At 38.9% G+C, this 26641-nt stretch overlaps 1 protein-coding gene across 1 annotated transcript in view; it reads left to right on the forward strand.

The window, feature by feature from the left end:
• ADAMTS12 (ADAM metallopeptidase with thrombospondin type 1 motif 12) overlaps positions 1-26641 on the forward strand; it is a 149048-nt gene that overhangs the window by 118774 nt on the left and 3633 nt on the right. The window contains exons 17-22 of the mRNA XM_015848413.3: positions 4380-4506; positions 9882-10092; positions 12052-13194; positions 17166-17318; positions 19281-19454; positions 25167-25320. Of these exons, the coding sequence (XP_015703899.2) occupies positions 4380-4506; positions 9882-10092; positions 12052-13194; positions 17166-17318; positions 19281-19454; positions 25167-25320 (1962 nt within the window). The remainder of the gene's footprint in view (positions 1-4379; positions 4507-9881; positions 10093-12051; positions 13195-17165; positions 17319-19280; positions 19455-25166; positions 25321-26641) is intronic.

Here is a 26641-nt window from a genome sequence, read left to right on the forward strand (position 1 = left end):
AAGCTTTGCCTTCACAGAATGACCTCAGGTCAACTCCTTAAGGGCATTTTCTGATATTCCTCGCCTTAAGGTTGTGACACATATATTGCTGTGCCCTGGTCCAAGTCCTTCTCCAGCTCCACTGTAGCTGTGATGGAGAAGAAGCAAATGTGCTTATGTTTTACATTATCTCTTTCACATGCCTCTGTGTCTTATAGTTTCAAATAGTGAGTGCAACTGGCTTCTCAACAATATAGCAGGAAATAATATTGTCTGAAAAATCAATGTTTTCTGTAGTAAAGATAGGTAATACTGTGTGCAGGAAAAATGAGAACAGATATCAATACCTGATATCTGTTTGTAGTGTAGAAAATAGTTTGGTAATTTTTTTTCATGACAAACTCTTATGAGCATAATTTACAGTAAAAATAATGAGCGTTGCTCAGTCTTTGTTGCAGATTCTTTTGCTTTATGTAGAATAGAATTTCTTTGCCATCAGGATCTGTTCATTACAGAAGGCATCCTGCAGACTGCTGCACAATCAAACTTGAGTTGCACGCAGCAACCCTCTGCCTAAGTGGGCTGTCTCTCCAGAGGCTGCTGTCCAGACAGATAGCATATAAAGCCTTTAAGCTTCTTTCATAGGACAGTTAATTTAAATTCCTAAGTATTTTTCTAGAATGGCTACCCATTGTCGTTTCTTTAAATAACGGTCAATTAGAAACTATAAGCAAAATCCCTTTGTCCTTTTTGAAACACTGACATGATGTCTTGTAGGACTAGTTTTGAGTGGCATGGAATGTAACAAGAAGCAAAAAGTACAGCACAGCTACAACTAAGGCAATTTCAGAAGTGTTCTCCTCCATAGATAACACCAGCGATTGGCAAAGTTTCAAAGTTTTTCAGAAGGACTTAACTGTGAGATTTGTTTGGGGGTTAATTGCTTTGTGGCCTCTAAATCCTTCACAACTGCTATCAGGGCCACTTTGAAAAATTACCTACATGTTTTCCTGAACTGAATTGTACTACTAAACTTGCAGCACTGAGACTGAGAAAACAATAGTCACAATGCTTTATTTCACAATTATGGGTTATACATTTACAACATCAGTTGTGCACGTGATCTGTGCATGCATGGGATGTAATTTGTTCATTCAAGTACCAAAGTGAAGTCCATGCGGACTATTTGATTTGATGCACAACAGTGACAATTCCATGTTCACACAAAGGGCTCTTACTATGCCCTTTTGTATGCACACTTTGTACATACCCTTCTGGAATGCAGGACCTTCAGTTTTGTCATTTGCAGCTTTAACGGTGCCCAAACTCAAAACTAGACTTTCACAGAATGGGTTAGGTTGGAAGGGACCTTAAAGATCATCCAATTCCAATTTCCTTGCCATAGCTGTTATGCTAACAAGTGCCTGTTCTCTTTTAAAATCCTTTCAAACCCAACTGATTTTTAAATGGGTACCTTTTTTTGCCTGGGGAAAATTTCTAGAAAGTTCAGTATTAGGGTTGAAGCCTCATGGAGAGGTACAAGTGCTTTCTGAGTTGAGTGAGTGGAATTAAGACCTGTGTAAATATTTGGTACAGCAGAGTCGAATGTAAGGCGACTAATTTTCTGTGCCAGTTTTTTTGTTGTTGATGCTGTTGTAATTTCCATGCAAATAAATAGATGTATTACTTTCAGAGGGAGCCATGTATCATTGGAGTGCTTTCTAATTCAACTTGCTCAAGATTAAAAAAAAAATTAAGAAAAATCAACTACCTGCGAATATCTGTTGTATTCTCTCTAATCATAGAAATGGTAAGAATGTTTTTAGAGTGACACAGGAAATCAAAGAAAACTTGAACATTCAATAGAAGGATGAGGTTTAGTAAGCATGAAGTATCTGCTTAGGTAAATTCAAGCCACTTTTTATGTACTGTTCAGCAGCCCATCTTTCTTTTGCTATCTCATTTCCAGACCAGCTGAAAACCTTGAAAACACGTGATAAAACTGCACGCAAAGTTCCCTTCTTTACACATCTATATTGAAACACCACTGTATTTTTAAGATGACAGTTCCTAAGAAAATGTATGTGCATCTATACAAGCATCTAAAATTATTTTCAACTTTGTAACTGAATTGTATATAGTCCTAATGGGAAAAAAAGAAAAGGCATTTATGGCTTCTTAAAACATACGTACTCATCCTAGAATTTACCAGGTTTTAAAATTACAATATAAATTCATGTAACTTCTGTATTAAAAATTCTGTTTGTGCGAATTAAGTTTATTGATGGCTGTGATCAACAAATGTTTTATGAGAATGTACAGCCTCAAAGCAATATTTCTGCTAAGGTTTATAGCTGTTTTAAAGTGAATTACAGCAGCTGAAATGACACTAAAAATTTATTGGAGCCAAAGAGGAGTTCTTAATTTGCATTTATAGCAGCATCATAGCATTACTTCGAAAGGGTTGGAACTGTATTTCTGTAAACTGCTTTGTTTACAACTAGTGCAAAGGCTGCTTACTATTCCACTTACGCTTTCCATAGCATAAACCAGGACTTTGCTCCCTGATAGTCCTGCAGTGGACCATGCAGCTTTCTGTTTATTGATGTCCCCAAGGAAAAGGAGAGCCATGTGCAACAACACTGCAGGCAGGATTGCTGTGCTACCATACAGCTGCCACCTTGTCATGTACCCTAAAGTTTGAATGCCTCAGCAAAAAGAATATTAGCAGAAGCATAGGGCTGCAGTCCCCCTAATCCTCTCTTCTAGGTGAAACTAATTCCCATTCTGAACTAAATGCTACTGGGTTAGATGACTCTAGAGGTCCCTTCCAGCTGAATTATTCTATTATAAAACTGGCTCTTTTGTATGAATGGTGGAGACTCAATGTATTTGTTGCATAGAACCTAGTCATGTGTCTGAAGGCTGTGTAGAAGCTGCACTGTTTTTTTAAGCATTGTATACCTGAAATCTTGGAGTACTACCCATAGAAACCAAAGGTTTCTGTCTGTTTCTATAAAATGACCCAAAGGCTTCTCATCCTCTTCTTGTCATGAAGTCTTTTTTCAGTGATGTCTGACCATAAACTTCCCCTTCATATCTACATGCCATGCTCAGTTTTTCTTTGAAGAATTACCTCTAATAGTAGCTTTGGATTCCTTAGTATCAGATTTCGTAGTCTGGGATTTTTTTCCTATGTTTATTAGTATATGTGAATAATTTAATTTTTTTTTTTTTTTTTTTTTTTGAGAAGTGTGTTTTTGAATGCTGTGAAGTCTCTTACGGCAAGCCCCCAATAATGCTAGTGTGAAATGCTAGGATGTATGCGTTAGTTGTCTTGTAAGGGGACACTGCAGGGAGGATGAGAAGAAAATGCTTCACAGAGAAATATTTTCAAGTTACAAAAGATACAAAAGATTTACCTCTGACGCATAGTATTAGTGCTACTAAGCCCATTTCTTCCCAGGAGAGGGATGAAAGTCACAGAAATAGTGCCTTAATGTCTGCATGTAAATTGCTATGAATTATTAGCACAGTTAACAGCAGTGAGCAAACAAGATTTCTTCAATCGTGTTTATCCCAGACATTTGTCTGGATTTGCAGCTCAGTACTGACATCAAATTATTGCAGAACTCTCCTGGAATGTAGCTTTCTTTAGGTTTGCACTGGGATAATGCAGTATTTTGTTTCAGGTTTCTTTCTCTTCAGTGAACAGACATTTATGTGACTGAAACTGCTAATACATAACATAAATTGTATGTATGGAATATCTCTTCGTTACAGTGATTTGCCTCCTTTCTGCTGTGCATCAGTTATTCAGAAAACAGATTTTATCCTTTGTATGATGACATCATTGTTTTAGGTCAAGACTTGTACTGTTTTTAAAACTTTCAAGCAGCAGAATTCAGCATTAGCAATCATAGAGTTATATTCTTTGTGAAACATTCTGTTTTGTTTTCTGCTTAATTGCCTGTTCCACAAAAGCAAAGTGAAGGTCAGTAATAATCCACATGCTGTGAACAGTCTCCTGCTGCCCTGTTGTCTGTTCTCTGTGAGAAATCCAAAAAACAGTTCACAGCCCTTTAAACTCAACTTCTATCAGGGGTATAAGAACACTTTCTGAGACCAACAACATCACTGAGATAAGAGTAAGTTCCTTCTAGTGTGTACCTTCAGCCAGAGCTCTGCATAACACCCTTTCAGCTGACTAGGGGATACTTGTACCTGATCTAGCTCAGACGTACTGCAAAACTGACTTTTACTCCTGAGAACATCACACAGCTCTTTCTGTATTCTAGGATGTGGTGTGCAGACAGTGTGTGCACCTCATGCTGGAAGACATCTGCAGTTTATCCCTGGCCTACAGGGATTACTTTTCTTTTTGGGTCTTTCTCTTCCAGGAGTGCGTCGCCAGATTGCCCACTGCATGCGGAAGGGAGGTGGAGCGATCAAGAACTCCTTTTGTGACCCGGCCACACAGCCAATTGGAAGGCAGAAGAAGTGCTACGAAAGGGACTGTCCACCAAGGTACCAATTTCTTCAAGGGCCCTTGTAATCTTAAATAAGAGTCATTCAAAAGAATATATTGGTTCTAATACCAGATTAGTGTGGCATATATAAACTGCCATAAAGACATCTTCCAAGTGTTCCAGAGCAAAGGCGTCAGAAACCCAGTAGTGGTCTAATTAGTAGTGAACTAATCAACCACTGTAATCATTTTAGGTGATGTTAGCCTATGGCTGTAAAAAACGCACAGATTTGCTTCAAGGCATCAGTGGTGCAGAGTACATGACAGGAGAACACCTGTGCTTTTTGCTATAGTCAGTATTGGTTTTAGTTTTTCCCTTTGGGTACTGACATGTCCTACATTCACCATTTACTGTCTTTGGAAATCCTTTGTCATGATGTCCACAATGGTAAAGAATCATAGAATGGCTTGGTTTGGAGGCATCTCAAAGACCTCCCAGTTCCAGCCTCCCCCAAGGAGTTGTTCTCCTAGTCTGTATGTGTTTCTGGGATTGTCCCAGCCCAAGTGCAGTACCTTGCATTGAGTCTAGTTAAACCTCACTAAGTCTCTGTGGGCACACTGCTTAAATTTGTCCAGGTCCCTTTGCATGGCAAATACAAGTCTTATACAAGTCTTTATCTAGTAATTCTAGTTAACTCAGGATCAAAGTCATTGTAGCTATTCTCTTAAAGTATTTCATGCTATACTTGTCAGCAGCAATTTTCTTAAAGTTTTAATGTAATAATTTCTGTGTGGTTGTTGGTTTTATTGATCATTTCCAAATATCTTCACAAGATTGTGTGATACTTCATTTGGGAATTACATCTTTCCAGATGCAACCTCTACAAATGACTGTTAAAAGTATAAACCATAAACATTTCATAATTCTCCATAGGTTACAAGGAAATACGAATAGACAATAGATCAAACTTAGCAATTAGTTGACTACATAAGAGCAGAACCTACCTGTTAATGTGAGTGTGGATGCTTTGTATTTATAACACGTATAAGCTCGATATTGATTCCAAAATTACAAATGAACTCAAGTTACCCCATTTGCTTGAAACAGTCGCATTATTCAGGGATGCTCATGAGAGGAGAATTTTTCCAGCATTACAGGAATGCTGGAATGTAACAGTTATGGAATTATATTGCATGTGAACTAGGCAGAAAAGCTCTTGTTCATTGCCCATCTGAGTCATGTTTCTCAAACATGATAAGTTTGAAACCCAGACAGATGGGTCATATTCCTCTGTTTGAAAAACGAGAAGGCTCTCAAGGTAGTTCACTTTGGTGGTTCTAAAGAAAACCTGAATGTTAGAGAATGATGTGACTATCTTACACAGTACAATATAGCATAACTGAGAATTCATATGAAACTACTACAAAACAAGAGTTTTGCAGAGATGGCTGAATTATGTGCTAGAGGTGAGGACAGTGTATTTGAACATGGCATTGCTGGGAACTTTTTGTTAATGCAGTAGCCACGGAACTGGAACTGCTAGATGATACCAGGCTTATCCAAGAGCAAATAGGTATCTTTGTGGGAACATTCTGTGTGAAACAACAAGGATATTCTCTTGCACAATCCTCCTATAACCTATGATATCTCATTGAAAATACACATGACACCATGTCACTGGCTAGTAGACCCTAACTCAACATCAGATAATGTATCAAATAGTATCTACAGGAAAAGAATAACATTATAGTAATGTTTGTAACTTGCACAGACCAGATATTATCTCATTAATTCTTTTCAGGAAGTTAATTATAAACTGTTTAAATGACAGGCTTCTGCAAAGTCCAGGTCTTAACATGATTATTGTTTTTTTGTTTTGTTTTGTTTTTCCCTCCACTTCCTACTAAAAGAATCTGGAGTAATGCATGTATTTTAAATATTGCAACACGTATGTGCCATATATTGTATAACAGCAAAATAAAGATAGCTGAGCAGCTGAGAGTTAAAAGGTGATACAGCTTCTCATGTGAAACTTCAGTGATTCTTTCTAGCAGGAGTTGCTGTGTGTTCTCCACACTGTGCTATGGAATATGTTTTTCTGCCACACAACTCTTTGGTAGGCAGGGATTTTGCTCCACAGGTGTTCATGATAAAAATCAACAGGCAGTACTCAGAGACTGAGATTTTAACTGCTCATGCTCTGAATTGAATGTTTTATCTCCACCATAAAGAAAATTGCCTTAAGATTTTTTAACTTAACTACATGTATGCACAGAGGAATTGTGAGTAGATTATTTTGGAAGTATTTGGGATCTCCTGCAGGGTCCACATTTATCTGTTGTTACTGTATTGTCTTCCTGCAGAACGGTTCAGTAAACTCAGCAACACAATAAGAACAAAACATCCTGTTCTTGTTATAATAAACAGGCCAAAAATCAGAGCCTTGTTGGTATCTGCTGTGCCAGACATTCTACAGAATACATAGTGAAAAAAGTGTCTTTCTTTAAGTGTGACTCAATATTCAACCGCATAGGCATGAATGTAGCAAACTTAGATTCCAAAGTCTCAACAAGATCCATAACCTTATTCAGTGAGCATCATCTGTTATTATTAGTTCCTCTTATGTGCATATCCTTCATTTTTTGGGTGCATTATCAGCTGCTTCTTGTTAGACTGCAGAAAAGCTGAATGCTCCCAGCTGCAACTGAAAGTCAACCGAAGTTGCATTTTCACTATACAGTGAATACTCTCTAGTTTGAGAGCCCCAGGAAAGTCTGTTCTCACTCAGATTAGTTCTCTGATTCTTAGTTTGTTAGTTAGCATAGTCTTTCTGTGCTGTAGCATGCGTGCCTATAGTGATACAACAGTCCTGTTGCTTTGTAGGGACAACGTGATGCATTAATATTTAAGAACTTCCCAGTTGCTGCTGCCCCAGAATACCAGAGGTAGGGACAAGTGTTAGATAAAGCCCATCAGGTTTCAGTCTACGCCAGCTCAACTCAGATTCTCATCACAATCAGCACATCTATATATTAGTTTTCTTCCCCACGTCCTCTTCTTTGCCAAGCATCTTTTAGTGTGATTAAAAATAAGTAAATAAATAAATCCTTCTTTATAACATGCCTAAAGCTGTGTCTGTCTGGCAGTGCCCTTCATTGTCCAACTCAAAGCTGAAAAGTCTGTCAGCTTGGTCATCTCAGTTTAGAGGCTGATGATGAGGTTGCAGCATCAGTTCTCAGTTCTACATGCTCAGCAGTTGTCTCCAGTTTCAGTCATGCCTCTGCAGTATGGAGACAATAGGAGTTCCTAGATGAATGATGTCTTGTCACTTGGGTACTGCTACTGTGTGGTCCGGGACTTGCTTTGGAGTATCCTGTAACAGAACAGATGTAAGAATGTTGACATTCTGCACTCCTTGATTTGCCTTTCTTCCACGACTGCTGGAACACTGCAGTTCAGAAGTCCTCATGATGGAGTGTTCATGTATATGTATATTCATATACAGTAGAATCAAAGTAAGGATTATACAGCCTTGAGAACTACACTTACTGATGAGAAGAAACTTTCAGTAAAACAAAAAAATAATGCTGGGGTAGCGTGTAGTGAAAGTTATCAGTACAATCTATTACCTACACTAAATGAGGAAGGACTTGGTAGAAAGCTACATGACTAAATGCAGTTTAAGATTGGCATGAAGGTGGAATAAGATACAGTCTTGATATTGGATTTAACAACTTCAGAACACTAACTTTATTTCATGACTTATTTTAAAAAACAGGTTTATTGTGCACTAGATTGTTACCAGTGCACTACTGCTACTGGTCAAGGTAGATTCTGTAGCAAAGTGATAAAACATTACTTAGAGTTCAGTACTTAAACCTGCCAACTTCTGATCCATTACTCAGAGCTATGTGAGAATTAGGGAGGGTGGGAGTGTCAGTATAGCTTCTCTGTAACTACAGACATGTGATTTGGTTCCATTAAAATTAATAGGGCAATTCGCATACTTGAGATTGCATTTGTGGCAAAGCTATTTACAAGATACCTAAGATGATAAAGAGAATTGGAAGTAAGATGCAAGAGATGAAAACAACCCTGAAATTACTTGGTTCAGGTTACAATAACATATTTTTATCTTCTTTATTACCACATTCATCTGAGGTGCACTTGTTTTTTTCCTTTTTAACTGGTTATTTTTCCTTGGTTATTTGCAGAATCCCAAAAGAGAAAGAAACGCTCTAAAAAAAAATAAAAAAGGCAAGAGACGAGGAGAAATAATAAGTTCTTTTTATTACAGCAGTGTCCAGAGGGCTCACGCAGGTTTGTGGCAGTGGGCTACCATTCTACAGCATTTTGCAAAACAATCTGTGCCTCAAAGGTCTTAGAGTGTAATTTAAAAGGAAATGCAATATTTTTTCATACCTAAAGAGAAGAAGGAAGGTGTAGGTTCCCCAGAGGAAGCCAGGTGATTGCACAAGTGAGCTGTGTGCACAGCTTGATTGCTCTAAGTTCTTATATTTTTTTTTCTGATTGATCATGAGTAGGTATCAGTGCCTTCCACATCAGTGACACCTGTTTGTTTGTTTGTTTGCTTTGCAATTGAAGAATAAATTTATCAAGAAAAATGGAAACTATGGAGGAAAGGGGGAGAACGGATTTTTAGCAAACAAAAGAAGCCAGAAATGCATTGAGATTGGAGATTGTGACTGAGCCAGATGAATGCTAACAGTTTATTAACCTGCTGTAGAACTTCAGTGTTTTCATCAGTATGGAATTAGTTTGCTCAAAGTTCACTGACCTAAAAAAGAAGAAAAAAAAAAGTACAAGAGAGTAATGTTGTTTTTAAGTCAAGAACAGTTTTTTTCCAGATGGAAAGGCATTTCCTAAGTACACCCATTATATTTTTTGGAGGTATTTTTGTTTGTTGTTGTTGGTTTTGGTGTGTGTGTGTGAAGCTTTGTCATCATGACCTGCTTTAAAACTCAGGAACAAGAAGCAAGGATCATCTTTTGACTTAAATGTTTTGACCAGGAGCATTTTTTTACTTAAGAGCCCACCACTGGGCTAGATTTCTTATACTGCAGCTTGGAGCTATGTTCTTGCCATGGTAAACTAAACTAAATTACACTGGAAAACATTGCACTAGAGAAAACATTTATCTTTCACTTAGTGAAGCATTGCATAGCTTACTCTGGAAGACCATCTGTGATCAGGAGAGGCAAATATAAAGGGCAAGTTTTTCCTTTTTGAAGGAACAAAGTACCGATTCTAATTTGTTAATTCTTTCTGTATTAAGGTAACAATAAGCAGATAATAAAGATAAAAAGATTGCTGAGGTGCCTAGTAGTTACTGAAATCTGGATGTGGAAGGCTATCCTTAGTGAACTGTTATGGATTATTTTCTGTAATGTGTCTTACACATCTGTTTGTCAGATGGTGGGCAGGAGAATGGCAGAAGTGTTCAACAACGTGTGGCCCAACGGGACAGAAGAAGCGAACTGTGCTTTGCATCCAAACAGTGGGATCTGATGAGCAGGCGTTGGCTGTCACAGAATGCCAGCACCTGCTTAAACCAAAGACCCATCTGTCATGCAACAGAGATGTCTTGTGCCCATCTGACTGGACAGTGAGCAACTGGACTGAGGTAAGTTTGTGTCAGCTATGACATTCAGTGTTTGATTTTTTATTTTTTCCAATTTTTTTTTTTTTTTTTCCTGAAGTGGTCCATCATACTTAACAAAAAAAGACCAATGAGCTCTTTTTGCTATATTTCTTTTTGCCTTATTTCTTAACATGACTTCACAGGTTCTTTATATGGATGAGCAAAAAAGCTGCATTGCTTGCCAACAACCTCCAGGAGTGTGTTATAGATATCTCTAAGGGTTTGGCTTGCTGAGCTTTTGGTGTTTTAGAACACAGCATGTTTGCGTGCACAGAATTCTATGGAATATTCATCACTGCTGTTAAACAGAAAGGGAGAGGTTCTGTGTCATGTCTACATGGAGAAAATGAAAAGTCTTTATTTTTTTTGCATTTACATTTCTTTTGCATTTGTCTCTCTGCTGTTTTGCAGCAGCATGCTATCTTTTTTCCTTCTAGTATTAATCTGAAGTCCTGATAAACACCAGAATATTTTTGCATACTCCAAGAGATAATTCAGTATTGTGCAGTTATTTCACCAGCCAGTGTTTAAATATACTGGAACTTATTCTGCAATATATGTCACTATTTATAGGGAGTACTCTTTCGTTGTGCTTTCTCATAATTATTCTGTGGATGAATCTCATCCTTCTTAGCATTGTTTAGATTTTAGTTAGTGTTGGTATCTGCAGATAACCAACAAATCTTAGGTGATAAGTGTGTGAGAGGGATTTCACACAGGCAAAACTTCCTTTTTCTCTGAATGTACCTGGTGGTTAAAAAATCATACTATACATCAAAAGTACCTAATTGAGCAGATAACTAAGATGAAGTGTTACAGATATTCTGAAATCTCTTTGTTGCTACATGTCTGTAATCTAAAGCAGGAGTTTTCAAAGCTGATTCCAGGAGGAAAGAATTTTGCTCCAAGTAGTTAGTGAGGTTAGATATTCCTTCTAATTCACAGAAATGGTGATCTAAGTCAGCCATGTAGTGTATTCTGACATTCTGTTGTATTTCTGTGGAAGCAGCAACAAAATACCAGAGGTTACTGTCTTCCTCAGTAGGCAAAACACATTATTACCAGTGTCTGTAACTTCAGGGGCGAAACTGCAGCTGACATAAACTTGCATAGCTCTGAGTACAGTAAATACACTGTTCTGCCAGAAATGCAAGGAGGACAAACAGAATAACTGATTAGCCTTCCTGCTCTGAGGATACTGTTCTGGTGCTGCAGAGCTGATGTTATTTTAGAGGTGTTAGCAACACAGAAAGCACCCAGAACACCAAGTCATGTGTGTTCTACTGCACTCTGACCCTAAGAAGGACTGTATATCTCAAGGGTTTTAAAGTGCTGGTTATAGGAGTGTTTGTAAGTCTGTATTGGGCATCTATTTTAAACCAGCTAAATGAGTTGGTAGTGATCCCTCAGATCCTACGGAGACATCCTCCACTAGGTTATGTGTAACATCTCCAGTGAGCAAGTCAACCAGCCTTATTCTTCCAAACTCTTGATAAACTCATTGTTTTACCTGTGAGACTGAGGACAAAACATCAGAGGAAAAACTGTGTATCCTTAGTTTCTAGCATTCTTTGTACGTGAAAGTGCTCCCATTCAAATAAAAGCCACATTGGTTAGTAGTCCATAATTTAGAAGGGAAATGCTTGCAGCCCTGGCATCAGGTGCACTAAAACCAAATGAGAGATCTATTAAATAAAGTTAAAAAGGATCTATGAGCTGTGCAAATCTTCAAAGCAAGTCTGTGGCATTACTTGAACAGCCAGTAGTAATTGATATATGTGTTTTTAATGACAGTTTTTTCAGTCTGTTTTTTGTACTTCCAATTGTACAGGCATTGGATAAACAATTTTTGTGATTGCTTTACTTTCATTATGACTAATGATCCTTCTTTATTTGAACTGCTGCAATTTGACAATTACATTCATTCTACTTCTTTTGCAGTGCACAGTTACTTGTGGTGGTGGAATAAGGACTCGCAGGGTCACCTGTGCCAAAAACAATCATGAGCCATGCGATAGTTCCAAAAGACCAAACTCTAAGGCCCTGTGTGGTCTCCAGCAATGTCCTTCTGCTAGAAGATTTGTGATACCCCCCTTGGCACCTAGAAGAGGGAAGATTATAATCCAAAAAACTAATCCAAATCCCAAATGGATTTCCACCTCACCCATTCCTGTACCAAGCCCAAGGTTTCATACCACAACAGGAATTCCCAAGCCTGAAACTGTCACTCCCTCGCCTATATCCCCTGTGGGTAAAATCCCACCAAAAGAAGAAACAACCAACATATCATTACAAAATAATGTTGCTGTATCAAGTGATGTTTACAATTATCCTGTTTTTTCTACTGAAAATAGTTTTCATCAAAATACTACTTCATGGCCTTTTCCTAGTAGCTTAAGAACTGAAATTATAAGGCATGTTGAAAAGGTTTCTAAAAGTGAGACAGTTTCTACTGTAGAGGATGGGTTGCAAAGAAGTGAGGACACTCCTGTCTCTCCTTTTACGAGTAGTCCAGAAGTAACTTCCAGCTATGATTACTTGACTGAAGAGTCTGATGATGTTGATGGGTCAACAGAGGGAAGTGAGAAACCAACTGATCACCTTTACAGCACAGAACACAATCTGGAAATCAGAACCAGGAGCACAACGCTAGACACCAGCTCTCCCATCCTTCAAAATGGGGGTGTGACTTCTCATCTCCCCACCTCATCTCATCCCCAGGAACCTTCCGTGCCCCTTCCTGATAGTAAAGCATCACAAAGATTGATATTTCCAACAACAGCAAGCTCTATCAGTCTGCAAGTTGATGTGCCCATCAGAGGAGTAACTACCCAAGAAGCATCTATTACAGTAGTGCCCAGCACATTTGGTAATGTATTAAGAGGACAAGCTGATGGCAGAACAGAAATGAAGCTCCCTGACAGCATAACCTCCAGCGCACAATTGTTAGTAAACAAGCATGCTCTCAAGAACCACATGGCAACATCTGAGAGGACTTTGATGAATGTCACAGAAAGTAGCCTCCTGGTAACATCCAACAGTTTGCCTGGTGATGCCTACTGGATAGTAGGGAACTGGAGTGAGGTATGTTACTTCTAGTTCATAAACAATGAAGAGTGTGTCAGTTCTCTGAACCACTGCTGGGGAAATAAATTATTATCTGAAATGAGTATCATAAATTGAAATTAAAGACTTGTTATGTCAAAAAAAAATGGATCACAGAACTAAGGATATTTAATATTAGAGTGCTTAAATAAAACATATTTGTCTGTATGGATTCTGCAAAGCTCTGTGCAGCTCTTCCAGGAACATGGCATGTAGGTTTGTCTGTAGCCTTGAGACCTCAAAGGCTCTGTATGAGAGCAGAGGAACATATGAGACACCCAATGAATGTGCTTGCATTTCCAAATAATAAGATAATCCAAGTTAGCTGTACGTGTGCTACTATATTATAACTTTTACTTATATATATCATTTCTCTCTAAGTTGTATTTCCTAACTTACATGCTTCACCTTCATTATGTACTATGCTAGCTTTATTTCTAAATCACATAAATATCATGATTAGTAAACATATCTTTAGTTGGCTATTAACAGATTTATGTCATGCATTTCTATCTCATACCACTATCAGTATTTATGTTCACCATTGAGCAAATACCTCCTAACTCAGAGCAGCATTTGACCTGCTAAAACCAGTTTGAATATACAAAGTTAAGATGAGAATGTTTGTCTGAAGCTAAACTGGTATGTTCACGGAGGGACACTGCACTGCTCTTTAAAGTTTGGGTGATCATATACTGGAACTAGTTTGTAGCAGTAGCAAACAGGAAGCATTTTGTCTGGTTCATATACAAGTTAAAACTGTTGGGCCTGTGGTTGTGGTTATTACAGTACCTTTGGATACAGTAGCTGATAATTACAGTGTTAAACTATGTCTTGAATGGAGAAAGGAGCAGCTTTTATATGCATTAATGACTTTGCTTAAAGGAGGTTGGCCCAAAACAAGTTTTAGAATCCTGTAATACTTAGGAAAGCTCTGTCATCCTGAGTAAATGAGCAGTTCACAGAGAATCTTTGAGGTTCACAGTTGACAGACTCATTGAGGTGTAATGCAACTGAAAGGTCCAGTCTAGTTCTGAAAGGTGTCAGCTTGTTCCAGTTCTTAGCTTTTTAGATACAAAAGCTTTTAAAAGAATAACTTCGTGTTATTCTTTCATGTGCAAAATAGATCAGGAGAGCTGGGCTTCCCAGACTGGATATTTCTGATCTTAGTGAAGGGTTATAATACTTGAGTAACTTCTTATATTTTCTCTGAAGGAGCAATATAAATTGTCATGTTTTCTATGGCTTCTCAAAAGTTCACAATCTTTCATTATTCAGTAATACCCAGCAATTTGGTTTTTTTTGACAAGTTTCTGTGCTGTTACTTTGCTATATTCTGGGACAGTAGTTACTTTAGGGTGAGAGCTGGTAAAGGGACAACCACTGCAAGGAGTCTGTTCACATACATTTTTAATCCAGAACTGGAAACTTCCTTGCACTGAGCATAGAATCATAGAATGGTTTCATTTGGAAGGGACATCACAGACCATCACGTTTCCATCCACCTGCCCAGTCCTCTGCTCTCAGTCCACTCATTGCCTAGTTTGTATTGGGCAAAGTAGATTACTGTGCTCCTAAGCCCAGTGCATCCCAAACAGATGTTTAAAAGAGAGATCCAATGATCTGCCTTAGTCTTTCATTGCCCCCATAAGAATGATTTTCTTTACATTTTACTTTAATTTTCTGTGTTGAAAATGAAGATTATTTTTTATAAGCAGTGGCTATGGTAAGTCATTGCCTTATTAACAGTGGTTTGGATGTCTGTTTTCTAAGCAAGCCCATACAGTTCTTTTCACACTTTCCTTGTATTTTCTAAGCATGGGGTGATTTTGTTTCGGTGTTCTCTCAACTTGCTTTAGTTTCACCATATATTTCTTCAACAGTGGTGTTCATTATGGCCCCAGCTGGGGCCATAACTCAGATGGGGTCTTTCCATGTCCCTGGCAACTCTCCCAACCAAGTGTCATCTGCACATTTTATAAGTGCACACTATAGTTTATCATTCATTTAGTCAATGAAAATTCTGAAAAGAGCTGGGCCCTGGACAGAGCCTTGCAAGGCTGTGTTTGAAATGTCTTTTCATTTTGACTTGAAATCATTGAGGATCACTTTATTACAGTTTTTCAGTTAGCCGTCTACCAGTCTTGTAATAATCTCTCTTAAATATATTTCCATCATTTGCTAAAAGAACAATCATATAAAAAACATATTATGTTGACTGGCTTTTTTACCATTAAACAAGATACCCCAATTTTTCTCGATAGCTCCATGTTGACTGCATTATTGCTTTATCATCTTCATCGCTGTATGCCATCTTGGTCTTGATTGTTTAATACTTGCTTTTGTATCTTGTGAAATGAAGTTAGGCTGTGTGTTCTTCAGTCCACTGATCTGTCTTTTCTTTTTCCCAAAGACAGTTTGAAAAATGTTATTCTGCAATCCTCTGTAGCCCTCCCAGTCCTCCACAATATATATATATATATATTTAATAATTCTCAACACTTTAAAGAATATTTGTGAGCATTTGAATGACTATTGAGGTGAGAAGGTCAATGCATTCAGTTTCATGCAGCAAATGAAATTAATCTGAGGTACTCAACCCATCTCGATTTAGTCTTTTGTAATGCTTTAGAAATCACTTGCTATTCTGATGCAAGCAATGGCTTCTAGTTAAAATTAACTTTAAGTGAAGCCTGGCTTATTTAACTTCTTCCATCTTGCTATGGTCCTGGGCAATGAGCTTTAAGTCATCTTACTTGGTTAAGACAACCTCTAGATATCACTTACAATGGTTTGAATGTCAGCTGTTATACTTCACATGGGACAAAGGGCTTGTATTTCCTCCATACAACTTGATGGAACTTTTTCTTATTGTTCCTTATTTTCAATTCATTTTCATTACAATTTTCTGACCTCTTGCATATATTTTTTCTGCTTATGTGTCCTTACTAGAACTTTGTGCCTGCTTTTTTTATGCCTTCTCTTTAAGGCCTTGATATTTCAATGTTGCCATACCTACATGTATTACTGTCTGGCTGTGTTCTCTTTCTACTGCTACTGTAATGCAGATAGTAAATTTCATAGTAACTATCAGTATTTTGGCACTTCTTTGCTCCTTGGATATGTTTATACCAGTAAATTTACTGTAAATCACACAGTAGAAGTTGTTCTCTTTGTTATTTTTCTGGCTTAATCCAAGATTATCTGGGGTTTTTCTTATACCAACTACAGGCTGATTGGCATGTTCTGTATTTGACTCCATGCATATCCTTCACTATCTCTCATATTTTAAGGGAGGAAAAAGGCAAAAGAGGATTTCTAGTTACATTTTATCTCTTCCTGCTTCAGGATGTAAAGGCTTTTTGGTGAAAAGCAGGCAGCCTTGGGAGCCTGGCTGGCATGATCAGTGTTCTCATACCTCAGGTGCTGAAACCCTCCCAGATTTTTGGAAGCACATAGCAACTCTGAATTCTTAAAAATCCTTTTCTTGTGTGATTTTCCCAAGTATATCTTGCAATTTATTTCAGATTTTCAGCACCATGTACTCAATTTACCAAATGTATCATTTGCATAGAATTAGAGAAGTAGAAGTGTTGGAAATTTGAAGCAAGGATAATCTGCTTTAGATCCCCAAATATCAGAGAAGAAAACAGTGGAACATCTGCTATAGATTAATAAAGTCTTAGAAAGCGGAAGATTGCCAAAGAAAAGCAGTGAGTAGTATAAATCAGAATTGGTAAAGTACTGCAAAGTATTTTTAAATAAGAATTAGGTAGATTTTAAGTACAGCTGAGGTAAATTTGAAGTCTTCTTTTGAGCACCTGTACAAACATCTCAAATCAGGTCAGCTAAAATTGCTCTGAATGTACTAGTTTAGGCACATGAATTGTTTCCAGAATGATTTACTAACCTTGAGTTTGCCCTTTGGGCTTTCCTCTCACTTTGGCCAGTGCTCTACCACCTGTGGAATGGGGGCATTCTGGAGACACGTGGAATGCAGCAGCAAGAACGTATCTCACTGTCAGCACACAAAAAAGCCAGATCATGCCAGAAAATGTTATCTCCGCCCATGTGCTAGCTGGAAAACAGGAAATTGGAGCAAGGTAACTTCATTCGGAGAGCTGCGTGTGAACAGTAAGCTTGTTAACTTCAAAGACTAGAGATTTCTAAATACTTCATTTTTAAAGCAAGTATTTATTCAGTGAATGCATACATAATTCCCAGTTGACCATTCAGCGCTGACTCCCTAACTAAGTTATTTGTGGAATCACAACCGCTGTGCATTTTCTTCTTCCTGTGCTAGGGTCATGTTCATTGAATCTCACACCTAAATCTAAAACAGGACTCAGAGTCCATGCTATGTGAACAAATGTGGGTAAAGCTATGCATGTTTACAAGTAGTTTTTTTACCTCTTCCCCAAGAGGCACGTTCTAATTTTATTAAGAAGATGGGATTTCAGGAGAGGGAGTTTGCACTCTCCTGCTCACTTCAACTGGTACGTATTCCTCTCTTACATGACACAGTCTATTCCCCATTTGCTGAACTTACAAATAACATTACAAAAAACAAAGAAAAGTATACTGAGGAGAGTGCCTTTTATGGCTAGTGTCTTAGGTAGTGCAAGTTACATATGCTGTCCTGGTCAACAGACAGAAGCATATCCAAGGTAATAAGTGGAACCCAAGTAATTGTGTTTGTGCACATTTAAAGATGTGAGATGAAATTCTGGAAGGACATCTAGAAGTTTATGTTTTGTCTTCACATTGTTTAAAACTGGAGCATCAAAAAGTGGGTTATTTTTTAAGGCTCAGAAGAAGGAAAAAAAGAAGTACAAAATTCTGTTTGAGGTAATGCTGGTGTAGAATAGGAAAAAAAGATAGGTCTCTCAAGCTATTTTATCATATTTGCAGACAGCGTTGGTGCCATTGGACTGGAGGGCAGATTTGTACAGAGAGGGGTTTGCAGAAAAACTTACAGTTACTAAGCCTGCATTACATTATTGATTTTGTTGACATGGAAGTGATTTGAACATAAAATATGTGCCTGTGTAGAAAGTCCAGGCAAGGCCTTAAATGATCATACTTAAATCTTCAAAATTGATTTTAAGTGATGCACAGACATAGTGTGGTCCTACTTCAAGCACGATGTATTTCACCTTCAGTTTTTCTTTATAGATGTTGTTGCTTTTGCAGCAAGTAGATGACAGTTATGTCACAGAAAGTAGCCTTAAATCAGATTGAATGATAAGCTATGGGAAACAAATGCTTTAGAGCACAGATAAAGAGGGTAGTTTGAGACAAACGACCTTTCTTAGCAGATAACTGTTAGCATCTGTACTTTTCAGCAGTTGAACTATGTAGACATAACCACAATTTGATATATTAAAATGTTTGTTTGTTTGTTTGCTTGCTTTTGCTAGTTGAAATTGTTTTTCTCATTTCTTGTTCCATGTATCTTAAGGCAGTTTGTCAGAGCAAGATGGCTGCAGTCCACTGCTGGCGTAGTAAATCTGTGTTTCATTCTTCATATCTAATTCTTCCCCTCCCCTAAAGGAAAAAATGCTTCAAACTAGATCTTACAGTCTGCGTTTAATACCAAATACAATTTACAGATGTTCTGGGGCTCTGTTCTCAGTTTCTTGCATAGTGACTTCTGTCTATTGTTTCTGTTCAGAGGACCAGAAACTTGTGAAAAAGGACATGATTCCTCTCCCACTTACCCTTCAATTCTCAGGGGAAGTAGTGTATTCAGTTTCCTTGTTCAATTCAGAAATAATTACTTAAATAAAAGAGAATGGCATTGGTTGTTATAATGCAACATGGTCATAAAGATCAAAGCTGATCTGAGGTTATTCAGTGACATAGGCAAAATTGGCTTTAATTCTAGATGAAGACAGAATAATTGAATGTGTATTGTTCCTATCCTTGAAGTAGCAGAAGAGACTTTGCATGGGGTAAGAAGCTGGTGCTGTTGCATGAGGCCTGGGAGCAATCTCCGGAGAGACTGGAAGGGCTTCTCTGTTAACATCTTTTGAAGAAGTGATCCTTTCTGCTTTTGTTTACAGTGCTCTGCCCACTGTAATGGAGGTTTCAAGACCCGAGATGTTCAGTGCATCGATGTTCGTGAGAAGCAACTTCTCAGGCCTTTTCATTGCCAATTACTTGGATATAAACCACAAATCACTACTAGCTGTAATATGGAGCCTTGCTTGCAGTGGCGAGTGGAACCTTGGAATGAGGTATTAGTCTTCAAAAGAAACTTTGGCAGTGAACAATTAGCTGCCAATTTACATTGCTAAGTAAACGTCTGCACAAAGAGCAACACAGCTGTTACTGCTTAGAGGTTCTGCTGTGTTTCTGTGTGGTTAGAGCAAAAATTATCACAGACATTATTAAGACTTTCCAGAATCATTTCTAGGATTGCGTGTGATACACAGCTAGAGTTGTAAATTACTGTACCCTGAAACAAAGAAGCAGATGGCCTGGGAGATTAAGTGAATTTGTTTCACTATCCTGCTGGATCAGTAAATGGGATTCATTCAAATGTTTCCCCTTTTCTGCTATTTTAATGTTAAGAACTTTCTTGAGTTTGCCTTTACACTTTTTGGGGCTGGAATTTTTGGATACAGGTGCTGAGGTCAAACACAAGTAAAACCTGATTTTGAAGTCACTTTGTAATATAAATTTTACCAACAAATTTTAACAGGCAGCCAGGCACGTATGTATACCAGCTAAAGTATGTACTCTTTTTGCATTTGAACGTCTGCACCTGCGAAAAGCAGCTCTAGAGAAAATGCCCAGTGCTGTACTTGTGGTGATATGGACTTGATGCTTTTGAATTTTGCTTCCTTACAAATCCCGCTTGCACTGAGTGGGATACCTCATCCTGTGTCATCAGAGAAGTTAGCAAGGAGTTAATAGTAGCCAAATGACTGTGCCCAACTGGTGTTTTGCTACTTAAAATATTTTATAAAAAATCTTGTTCAACCCTGGCAGTTGTCTTCATGTTGAGGATACTGAGTAGAATTGGATGCAAAAAGTTCATTTCCTGAATGTCAACTCCAATCCTCTGTCCATAGGGATACAATATACCTGTCACTTTATTTCACATCAGGCTACAGGTCTTCTGTGTATTTCAAGCAGGCTCTGTTGCAGACCTAATGAAGAGATTAAATATCAGCTGATAAGTAATAACAGGAAAGGGACACAAAAGTGCTTAAAAAACTTGTCACTGTCTTTGCATGACACTTTTTATTATCATTTTGTACCTAGTATATTGTTTGCACTGAGTGAATTTTAATGTCCTTAACTGCCTCGTAAAAATGAGATGTTTCATCTCATGAACATGTACTGTCTTCTATAAATATTGCAGTTTAATCTTACAGGCACATGACTTGCAATCTCATTTTTGTTAGAGAAATTACTGTTGCTGGTGGTGTTGCATGAGCAGTTCTGTGTTGCCACTTGTCTTATGTTACTTCCATTAATATGTGTTGGGAACAGCTTTGTACTGACCATGGCTCCTTCCCTGTCTACTTCCAAACATACAGTGAAATTAACTCTCTGTGCAGAGCTTCTCTTCATAGCTGGATTGTGGGATGTGGCATGCAAGCTTGCTTCTTGTTACCTGTGGATACACATTTCTAACTGAAGAACACTGCTGTCTTTGTGCCCTTTTTCAGGTTTCTTATTCCTTTCTATCTCTCTCCTCATGGGTTTGTGCATCTCTTTTGACTGTGTTCAAGGACATGTGGTGGTGATCAGCAATGTGTAATGTACTGCAGGGAGCCTGCTTTAGCAGAGGGTGGAATAGATGATATCCAGAGGTACTTTCCAACTCTTCTGATTCTGTAATTCTGTGAAATTTGGTCATATTTTAATTGTTGATGTTATTTAAAGATTTGACTGCTGTTAAGGTGAAAAAGAGGAGAGAGATCATACAAATTACCTACTTGTGCTCGAGTATTGGTACCAGTAAAAATAAATTTTCATAAAATCTTAGAATCCTTAGAGTTGGAAGGTTCCTCTTGAAGGTCTAATCCAACTTCCCTGGGACACCACAGTTCAATCAGGTTGCCCACAGTCTTATCCAGCCTCACCTTGAAAGTCTCCAGGGATGGGGCATGAACCACAGTAGGTACCTGTTCCCGTGCCTCACCACCCTCACTGTAAAAGATTTTTTCCTTACATCTGAACTAAATATACCCTCTTTAAGATTTAAGTCATTTCCCCTTGTTACCACAGGCCCTGCTAAAGGGTCTGTCCTGTAGCTACCTTTTAGATACTGAAAGGCTGCTGTCAACTCACCTTGCAGCCTTCTCTTTCCCAAGCTGAAGACCCCAAATCTTTCAGCCTTCTATGTAGGAAAGGTGTTCCATTCCATGGATCATTTCTGTGGCCCTAAAACTGGACAACTGGATTTACAGGGGGAGATCTCTTGAGAAACATTTCATATCCCACCCACCTCAGTTCTTTCAAGTGATTCATGTTTTGGGGCTGTTTGTTCTTAGTTCTCTCATGAAGAATGAATTGCCATTAATATTCTTCCCTTGCTCATGTGATATTTGCAATACATTTCCAGAAAACAGCACATGTATTCTTAATTTTCTAAGAATTCATTAATTTATGATAATGTACCTTCAGGCATGTGCGGTGTGACTGTACAACCACCTACTTCACCCCCTTTATTTCATCTTCAACTTCTTCACAGTGACCTTTGGCCAACATTCAGCAATTTCTCCTCAGTTTGGCGTATTTCCACTGCTTATTATGGTATAACAAGCAAGCTTTTGTCTTGATACACCACAATTCAGAACAATTTGTATGAAACCCAAGAAAAAGTCCTTTCACCTGGTGGATACAAAGAAGCTCTGAGCGCATACTGTGTAGATTAAAAGTGGTCTGTTATGGCTTCAGAGTTTAATTGCAACAAGGAACATGCAAAACAAGACTGTCTGCATACCTAACAAAGTTAATCTGGAAAATTTTAAAACTAGTACACATCAATTCCTTTTGCTAAATTAATATATTATTCTGTAAACTAATGCAGGGCTGTTGTCCATGTGTGTAGAGACTGGATTAGGAAAGCCAAGGCACAGATGGAGCTGAACTTGGTGAGGGATGTGAAAGATAACAAGGGGTTTTTCAGGTACCTGGGCAGGAAGAGACAGGCCAAGGATAGTGTTCCTTCTCAGATGAAAGGTAATGGGGAGCTGGCTTCCTCTGACATAGAAAATGCTGAGGTACTCAGTGAGTGCTCTGCCTCAGTCTTCAGGGGTGGTCAGGCTTCCAGGACCCTGAGCCTCTAGGTGAGGGTGTGGGGAGTGGTTTCTGTCCCACTGTAACTTGGAACAAGTCTGAGTCCTCATGAAAATGTACATGTAGAAGTTGATGGGTCCAGTTGATATCCATCCGTGGGTTCAGAAAGAGATGATTGATGTGGTTGTTGAGATGCTCTCCATTGTATTTGAAAAATCATGGCTGTCTGGTGAAGTCCCCAGTGACTGGAAAAAGGGAAATATTGCTCCCATCTTTAAGAAAAGATGGCCTGGGAAACTACAGGCTGGTGAGCATCACCTCTACGCCTGGGAAGATGATGGAGCAGATCCCCCTAGAAGCTTTGTTAAGGCACTTATGACACTAAGAAGTGATTTGAGGCAGCCAGCATGGTTTCAACAAGGGCAGGTCTGGCCTGACCAATCTGGTGGCCTTCTATAATGGAGTGATGACTTTGTTGGATGGGGGAAGAGCAATGGATGTCACCTGCCTGGACTTCTGCAAAGCCTTTGATGTGGTCCCTCACCACATCCTTCTCACTAACTTGGAGAGGTGTGGATTTGAAGGACTGACTGATGGATAAGGAGTTGAGTTGGCTGGCTGGATGCAGCCATAGGGCTGTGATCAATGGTTCTGTGTCAAGGTGGAGGCCGGTCATGAGCGGTGTCCCTCAGGGCTCGGTCTTGGGACCAGCGGGCCACTAAGATGATCAGAGGGCTGGAGCACCTCTCCTATGAGGAAAGGTTGAGGGAACTGGGCTTGTTTAGCTTGGAGAAGAGAAGGTTACGGGGAGACCTCATTGTGGCTTTCCAGTACTTGAAGGGAGCATATAAATGGGATGGGGAATGTCTGTTCACATGGGTTGATAGTGATAGGACAAGGGGGAATGGTTTTAAACTAAGGAAGGGGAGGTTTAGATGAGATATTAGGTGGAAGTTTTTCACACAGGACAGTGACGCATTGAAACACATTGCCCGGGGAGGTTGTGGATGCCCCATCCCTGGAGGCATTCAAAGCCAGGCTGGATGTGGCTCTGGGCAGCCTGGTCTGGTGGTTGGCAACCCTGCCCATGGCAAGGGGGTTGAAATCAGATGATCGCTGTAGTCCTTTTCAACCCAGGCCGTTCTATGATTCTATGATCTTTATTGCTAAACCATCCTGTGTCACAAGCTCTCTAAAAGCAAGGAAAACCTGAATCATCCCTGATACAAGCCTAGCTGAATCCTTCCAAGTACAGCTAGACTGTTTGATCTGTCTGTGCTTTCAGAGCCTTTCCAGTCACTTTAATGCTTTTGAGTTTGAAAACTTGGAGCAAGGATGAGCTGGGAATGATATTCTGAAAGAAACTTTCTGGCATATTGGAATTGTCCATGCAAGCAGAGATTTTTAATTTTGATATATTGCCCCCTCCTTTGGATTCTGGAAATCTCATTGATCAAGATGTTGTATATTTGTTTGGAGAACTTTCATCTATCTGCAATAAATGGTTTAGCTAATAAATCTTCCCTTTCAGTTTCCTTAATAAACATGTTCATACATTACAAGTATTCCTCACAGCAGAAGAGGACAGTGAAGCAACACCAAAAACCAGAAGCCACAAAGTGAATACTGGAGAATCATTTAATACAGAAAATTTCACGAGGGTTATTTTTGACAGAAAGCCTTCAGATGGGATAACAGTGTGATGTAATGGCTTCAATTCTGATAAACAAGGAAGTGAAGAAGTTGGGAAAAGTATAAAATAAGCAACTGAATACCAAAATTTTACAGATCCATTAATCCCATATATTATAATTTACCTAAAAAAAAAAAAAAGTTTTTTACATGAAACAAATTTGCTATGTTAGTAACCAAGATTTCTTTCTGTGTTTCACACCAATAATATTGTGCCCTGTGCACAGAGGTGTATGTTACAAACAGGGTGATTTGCAACAAAATGAATGAGCCTGTCTTCATCTCTCGCACTTCATTAGCTGGCATTAGCTACATCTGTTGAACTGTTTATCTTGCTGGCCACTGTTTATCTGAAGAGAGCAAGAATTAAACATTTGTTGGAATCCTCATAAGCTCTTGGATATATGAGGAATTATTAAGTGAATTTTCAGAGTAGCAGAGGAATGTGTTCTCGGATTGTTCTGTTATGGTCATCTGCGTGTCACCAGAACAAGCGGGTGATGGTTGTTTTGCTGTTAGAAAGTAAGGGTAACCACAGTATAAATGTCACCAAAGAGAAAGCTTCTCATTGAGCTTTTCTGAAATCTTAAGCTCAGACATTTCTAGACCTAGCATTATAGTTTACATGGATTATTCGTGTTTAAAACAGGTCGTGAAAAATAACACAGGATACAACAATTGTCAGTTGCAATACTAATTTGGGTTACTGCTGCCTCTGTAGTGTTTCCATTACAGGTCATCCTCCTATGAAGGAAATACTCCTGTCACCCTGGTTGCACGTTCCAAGGTGCTGAATTTCTTTTTCCATTATATCCTGACAAATCTGGCCATACAGATAGGCGTATAGGTAGAGAATGCAGTACACAAAGTATTTATTGCCCTTACTTCTGGATCATATGTTTTTTTTTTTAGCTTTCCATCTCCTTACAGCTCACATGTTGATGTATAGCACAACTCCCACTTAGAAATACTTTGTATGTATTAAAATGACTTTTTTTCAGTGCACCGTTTCCTGTGGAGGAGGCATTCAGCAAAGAACTGTGAAGTGCAGGAATGTAGAAACTCACGAGACAGAAGATGACAGTATGTGTGTGGATAAGCCCAAGCCAACAGAGCATCAGCAGTGCAATCAGCAAGAGTGCAGAACAAGCACAGGTATGATAATGTGCCGGCAGCAGGCAGCTTCCAAGTAGCTCTGTGTTTGTGCCAAGGTCTTGGAAAAGCTGGCCCAATCTTTCAGCTTTCTGTGAATGCTACATGCTCAGTAATTACAGGTTAGTTACTATTCAGCTACACCCTTGCCAGAATCATGCTGTATTCTCCAGTCCTTCTAGCCTTGTGTTGCTGTGATGGGGCTCTCTGAGCAAGCATCCATAATTTACAGTGCCTCAACTAAATGAACAGGTCTGCCTGCATTGGTGGGTTTTAAGTAGTTCATAGGCTGCTTTTAAGGCCTGTAGAAGGAAGTGACGTGAGTCCAAACTGATGACATTTCTTCAGACAGACAACCTTTTAGGTTCTGCAAATTCTAAACAGGGAGTACAGGCAACCAAAGTAAGAAAGACGCGGTAAGAAAAATCCAACTAGCAGTGAACACAGACTCTTTGCACTTTGAATTCAGTGCCCCAGAGAGTGGGATGTGTATCTTCATATCTTCAAAGTGAAGAGAGAATAAAACTCCCTCAGACAGTAATTGTCTGGAAAAAGAAGAACTGGAGGATAGTAAGGGAGTGGAAGGGGGAAGTTTACAAACAGGGTTCTTTATCTATGTTTATGACAAAATAGAAAGTGTAGAAAAACTTGGAAATCCATAGTCTGTGTACTGCAGCATCCAACAGGTTCCCTAAGGGTGAGCACAGTGGCAGCTCAAATGCCTGCCTGATTAGCCTTCATAGACCTTTTGGAGGAGGATTGTTCCCTCTTTAAAAGTCTTTAGCAAGGGTGCAGTCTGATGAAGGGACAAGAAATTGGCTCCTGAGGGCAATGCAGATATGGCATGTGATTGAGGGTGATATATGATTGCCTCTGCTGTTCAAAGATCTTGAGCACATTTTGCCCTAGGGTTGAACTGGTCTGCTTATCTCTTGTCCCACTCATATTTGGAAAGGCAGACTCAGATAAATAGTACCCATGCAGATTAGTTAATAGTTACTTCTGTAAACAGGCCAATGAAGCATAGGAAATATTCAAGTGGGCAGGCCAGCGGTGCATACAGCCCCATATTTTGTCTCCAGGAATGACTTCAGGAGGTTCCACTTAAGGAAACTACAACAGCTGAGTGCTCCTTTGTAGCTTATTTCCTGGCTTTTCCTCCAGCATTCCCAGCTGACATAGGAGGACAAATAAAAGCACCCTATCCTGATTCTTTTAGTTTAAATTTATATCACTTCTGTTTTGAATCCCGTTTTGAAACTCTGATACTGTCTGCTCCTACCACCTCTTCTGGCAGTGGGTTCCAGAAGTTTGCAGCCTGCTG

This window comes from Coturnix japonica, chromosome Z (genome assembly GCF_054131305.1).
Source record: "Coturnix japonica strain WE chromosome Z, WE-NBRP24, whole genome shotgun sequence".
Taxonomy (NCBI): domain Eukaryota; kingdom Metazoa; phylum Chordata; class Aves; order Galliformes; family Phasianidae; genus Coturnix; species Coturnix japonica.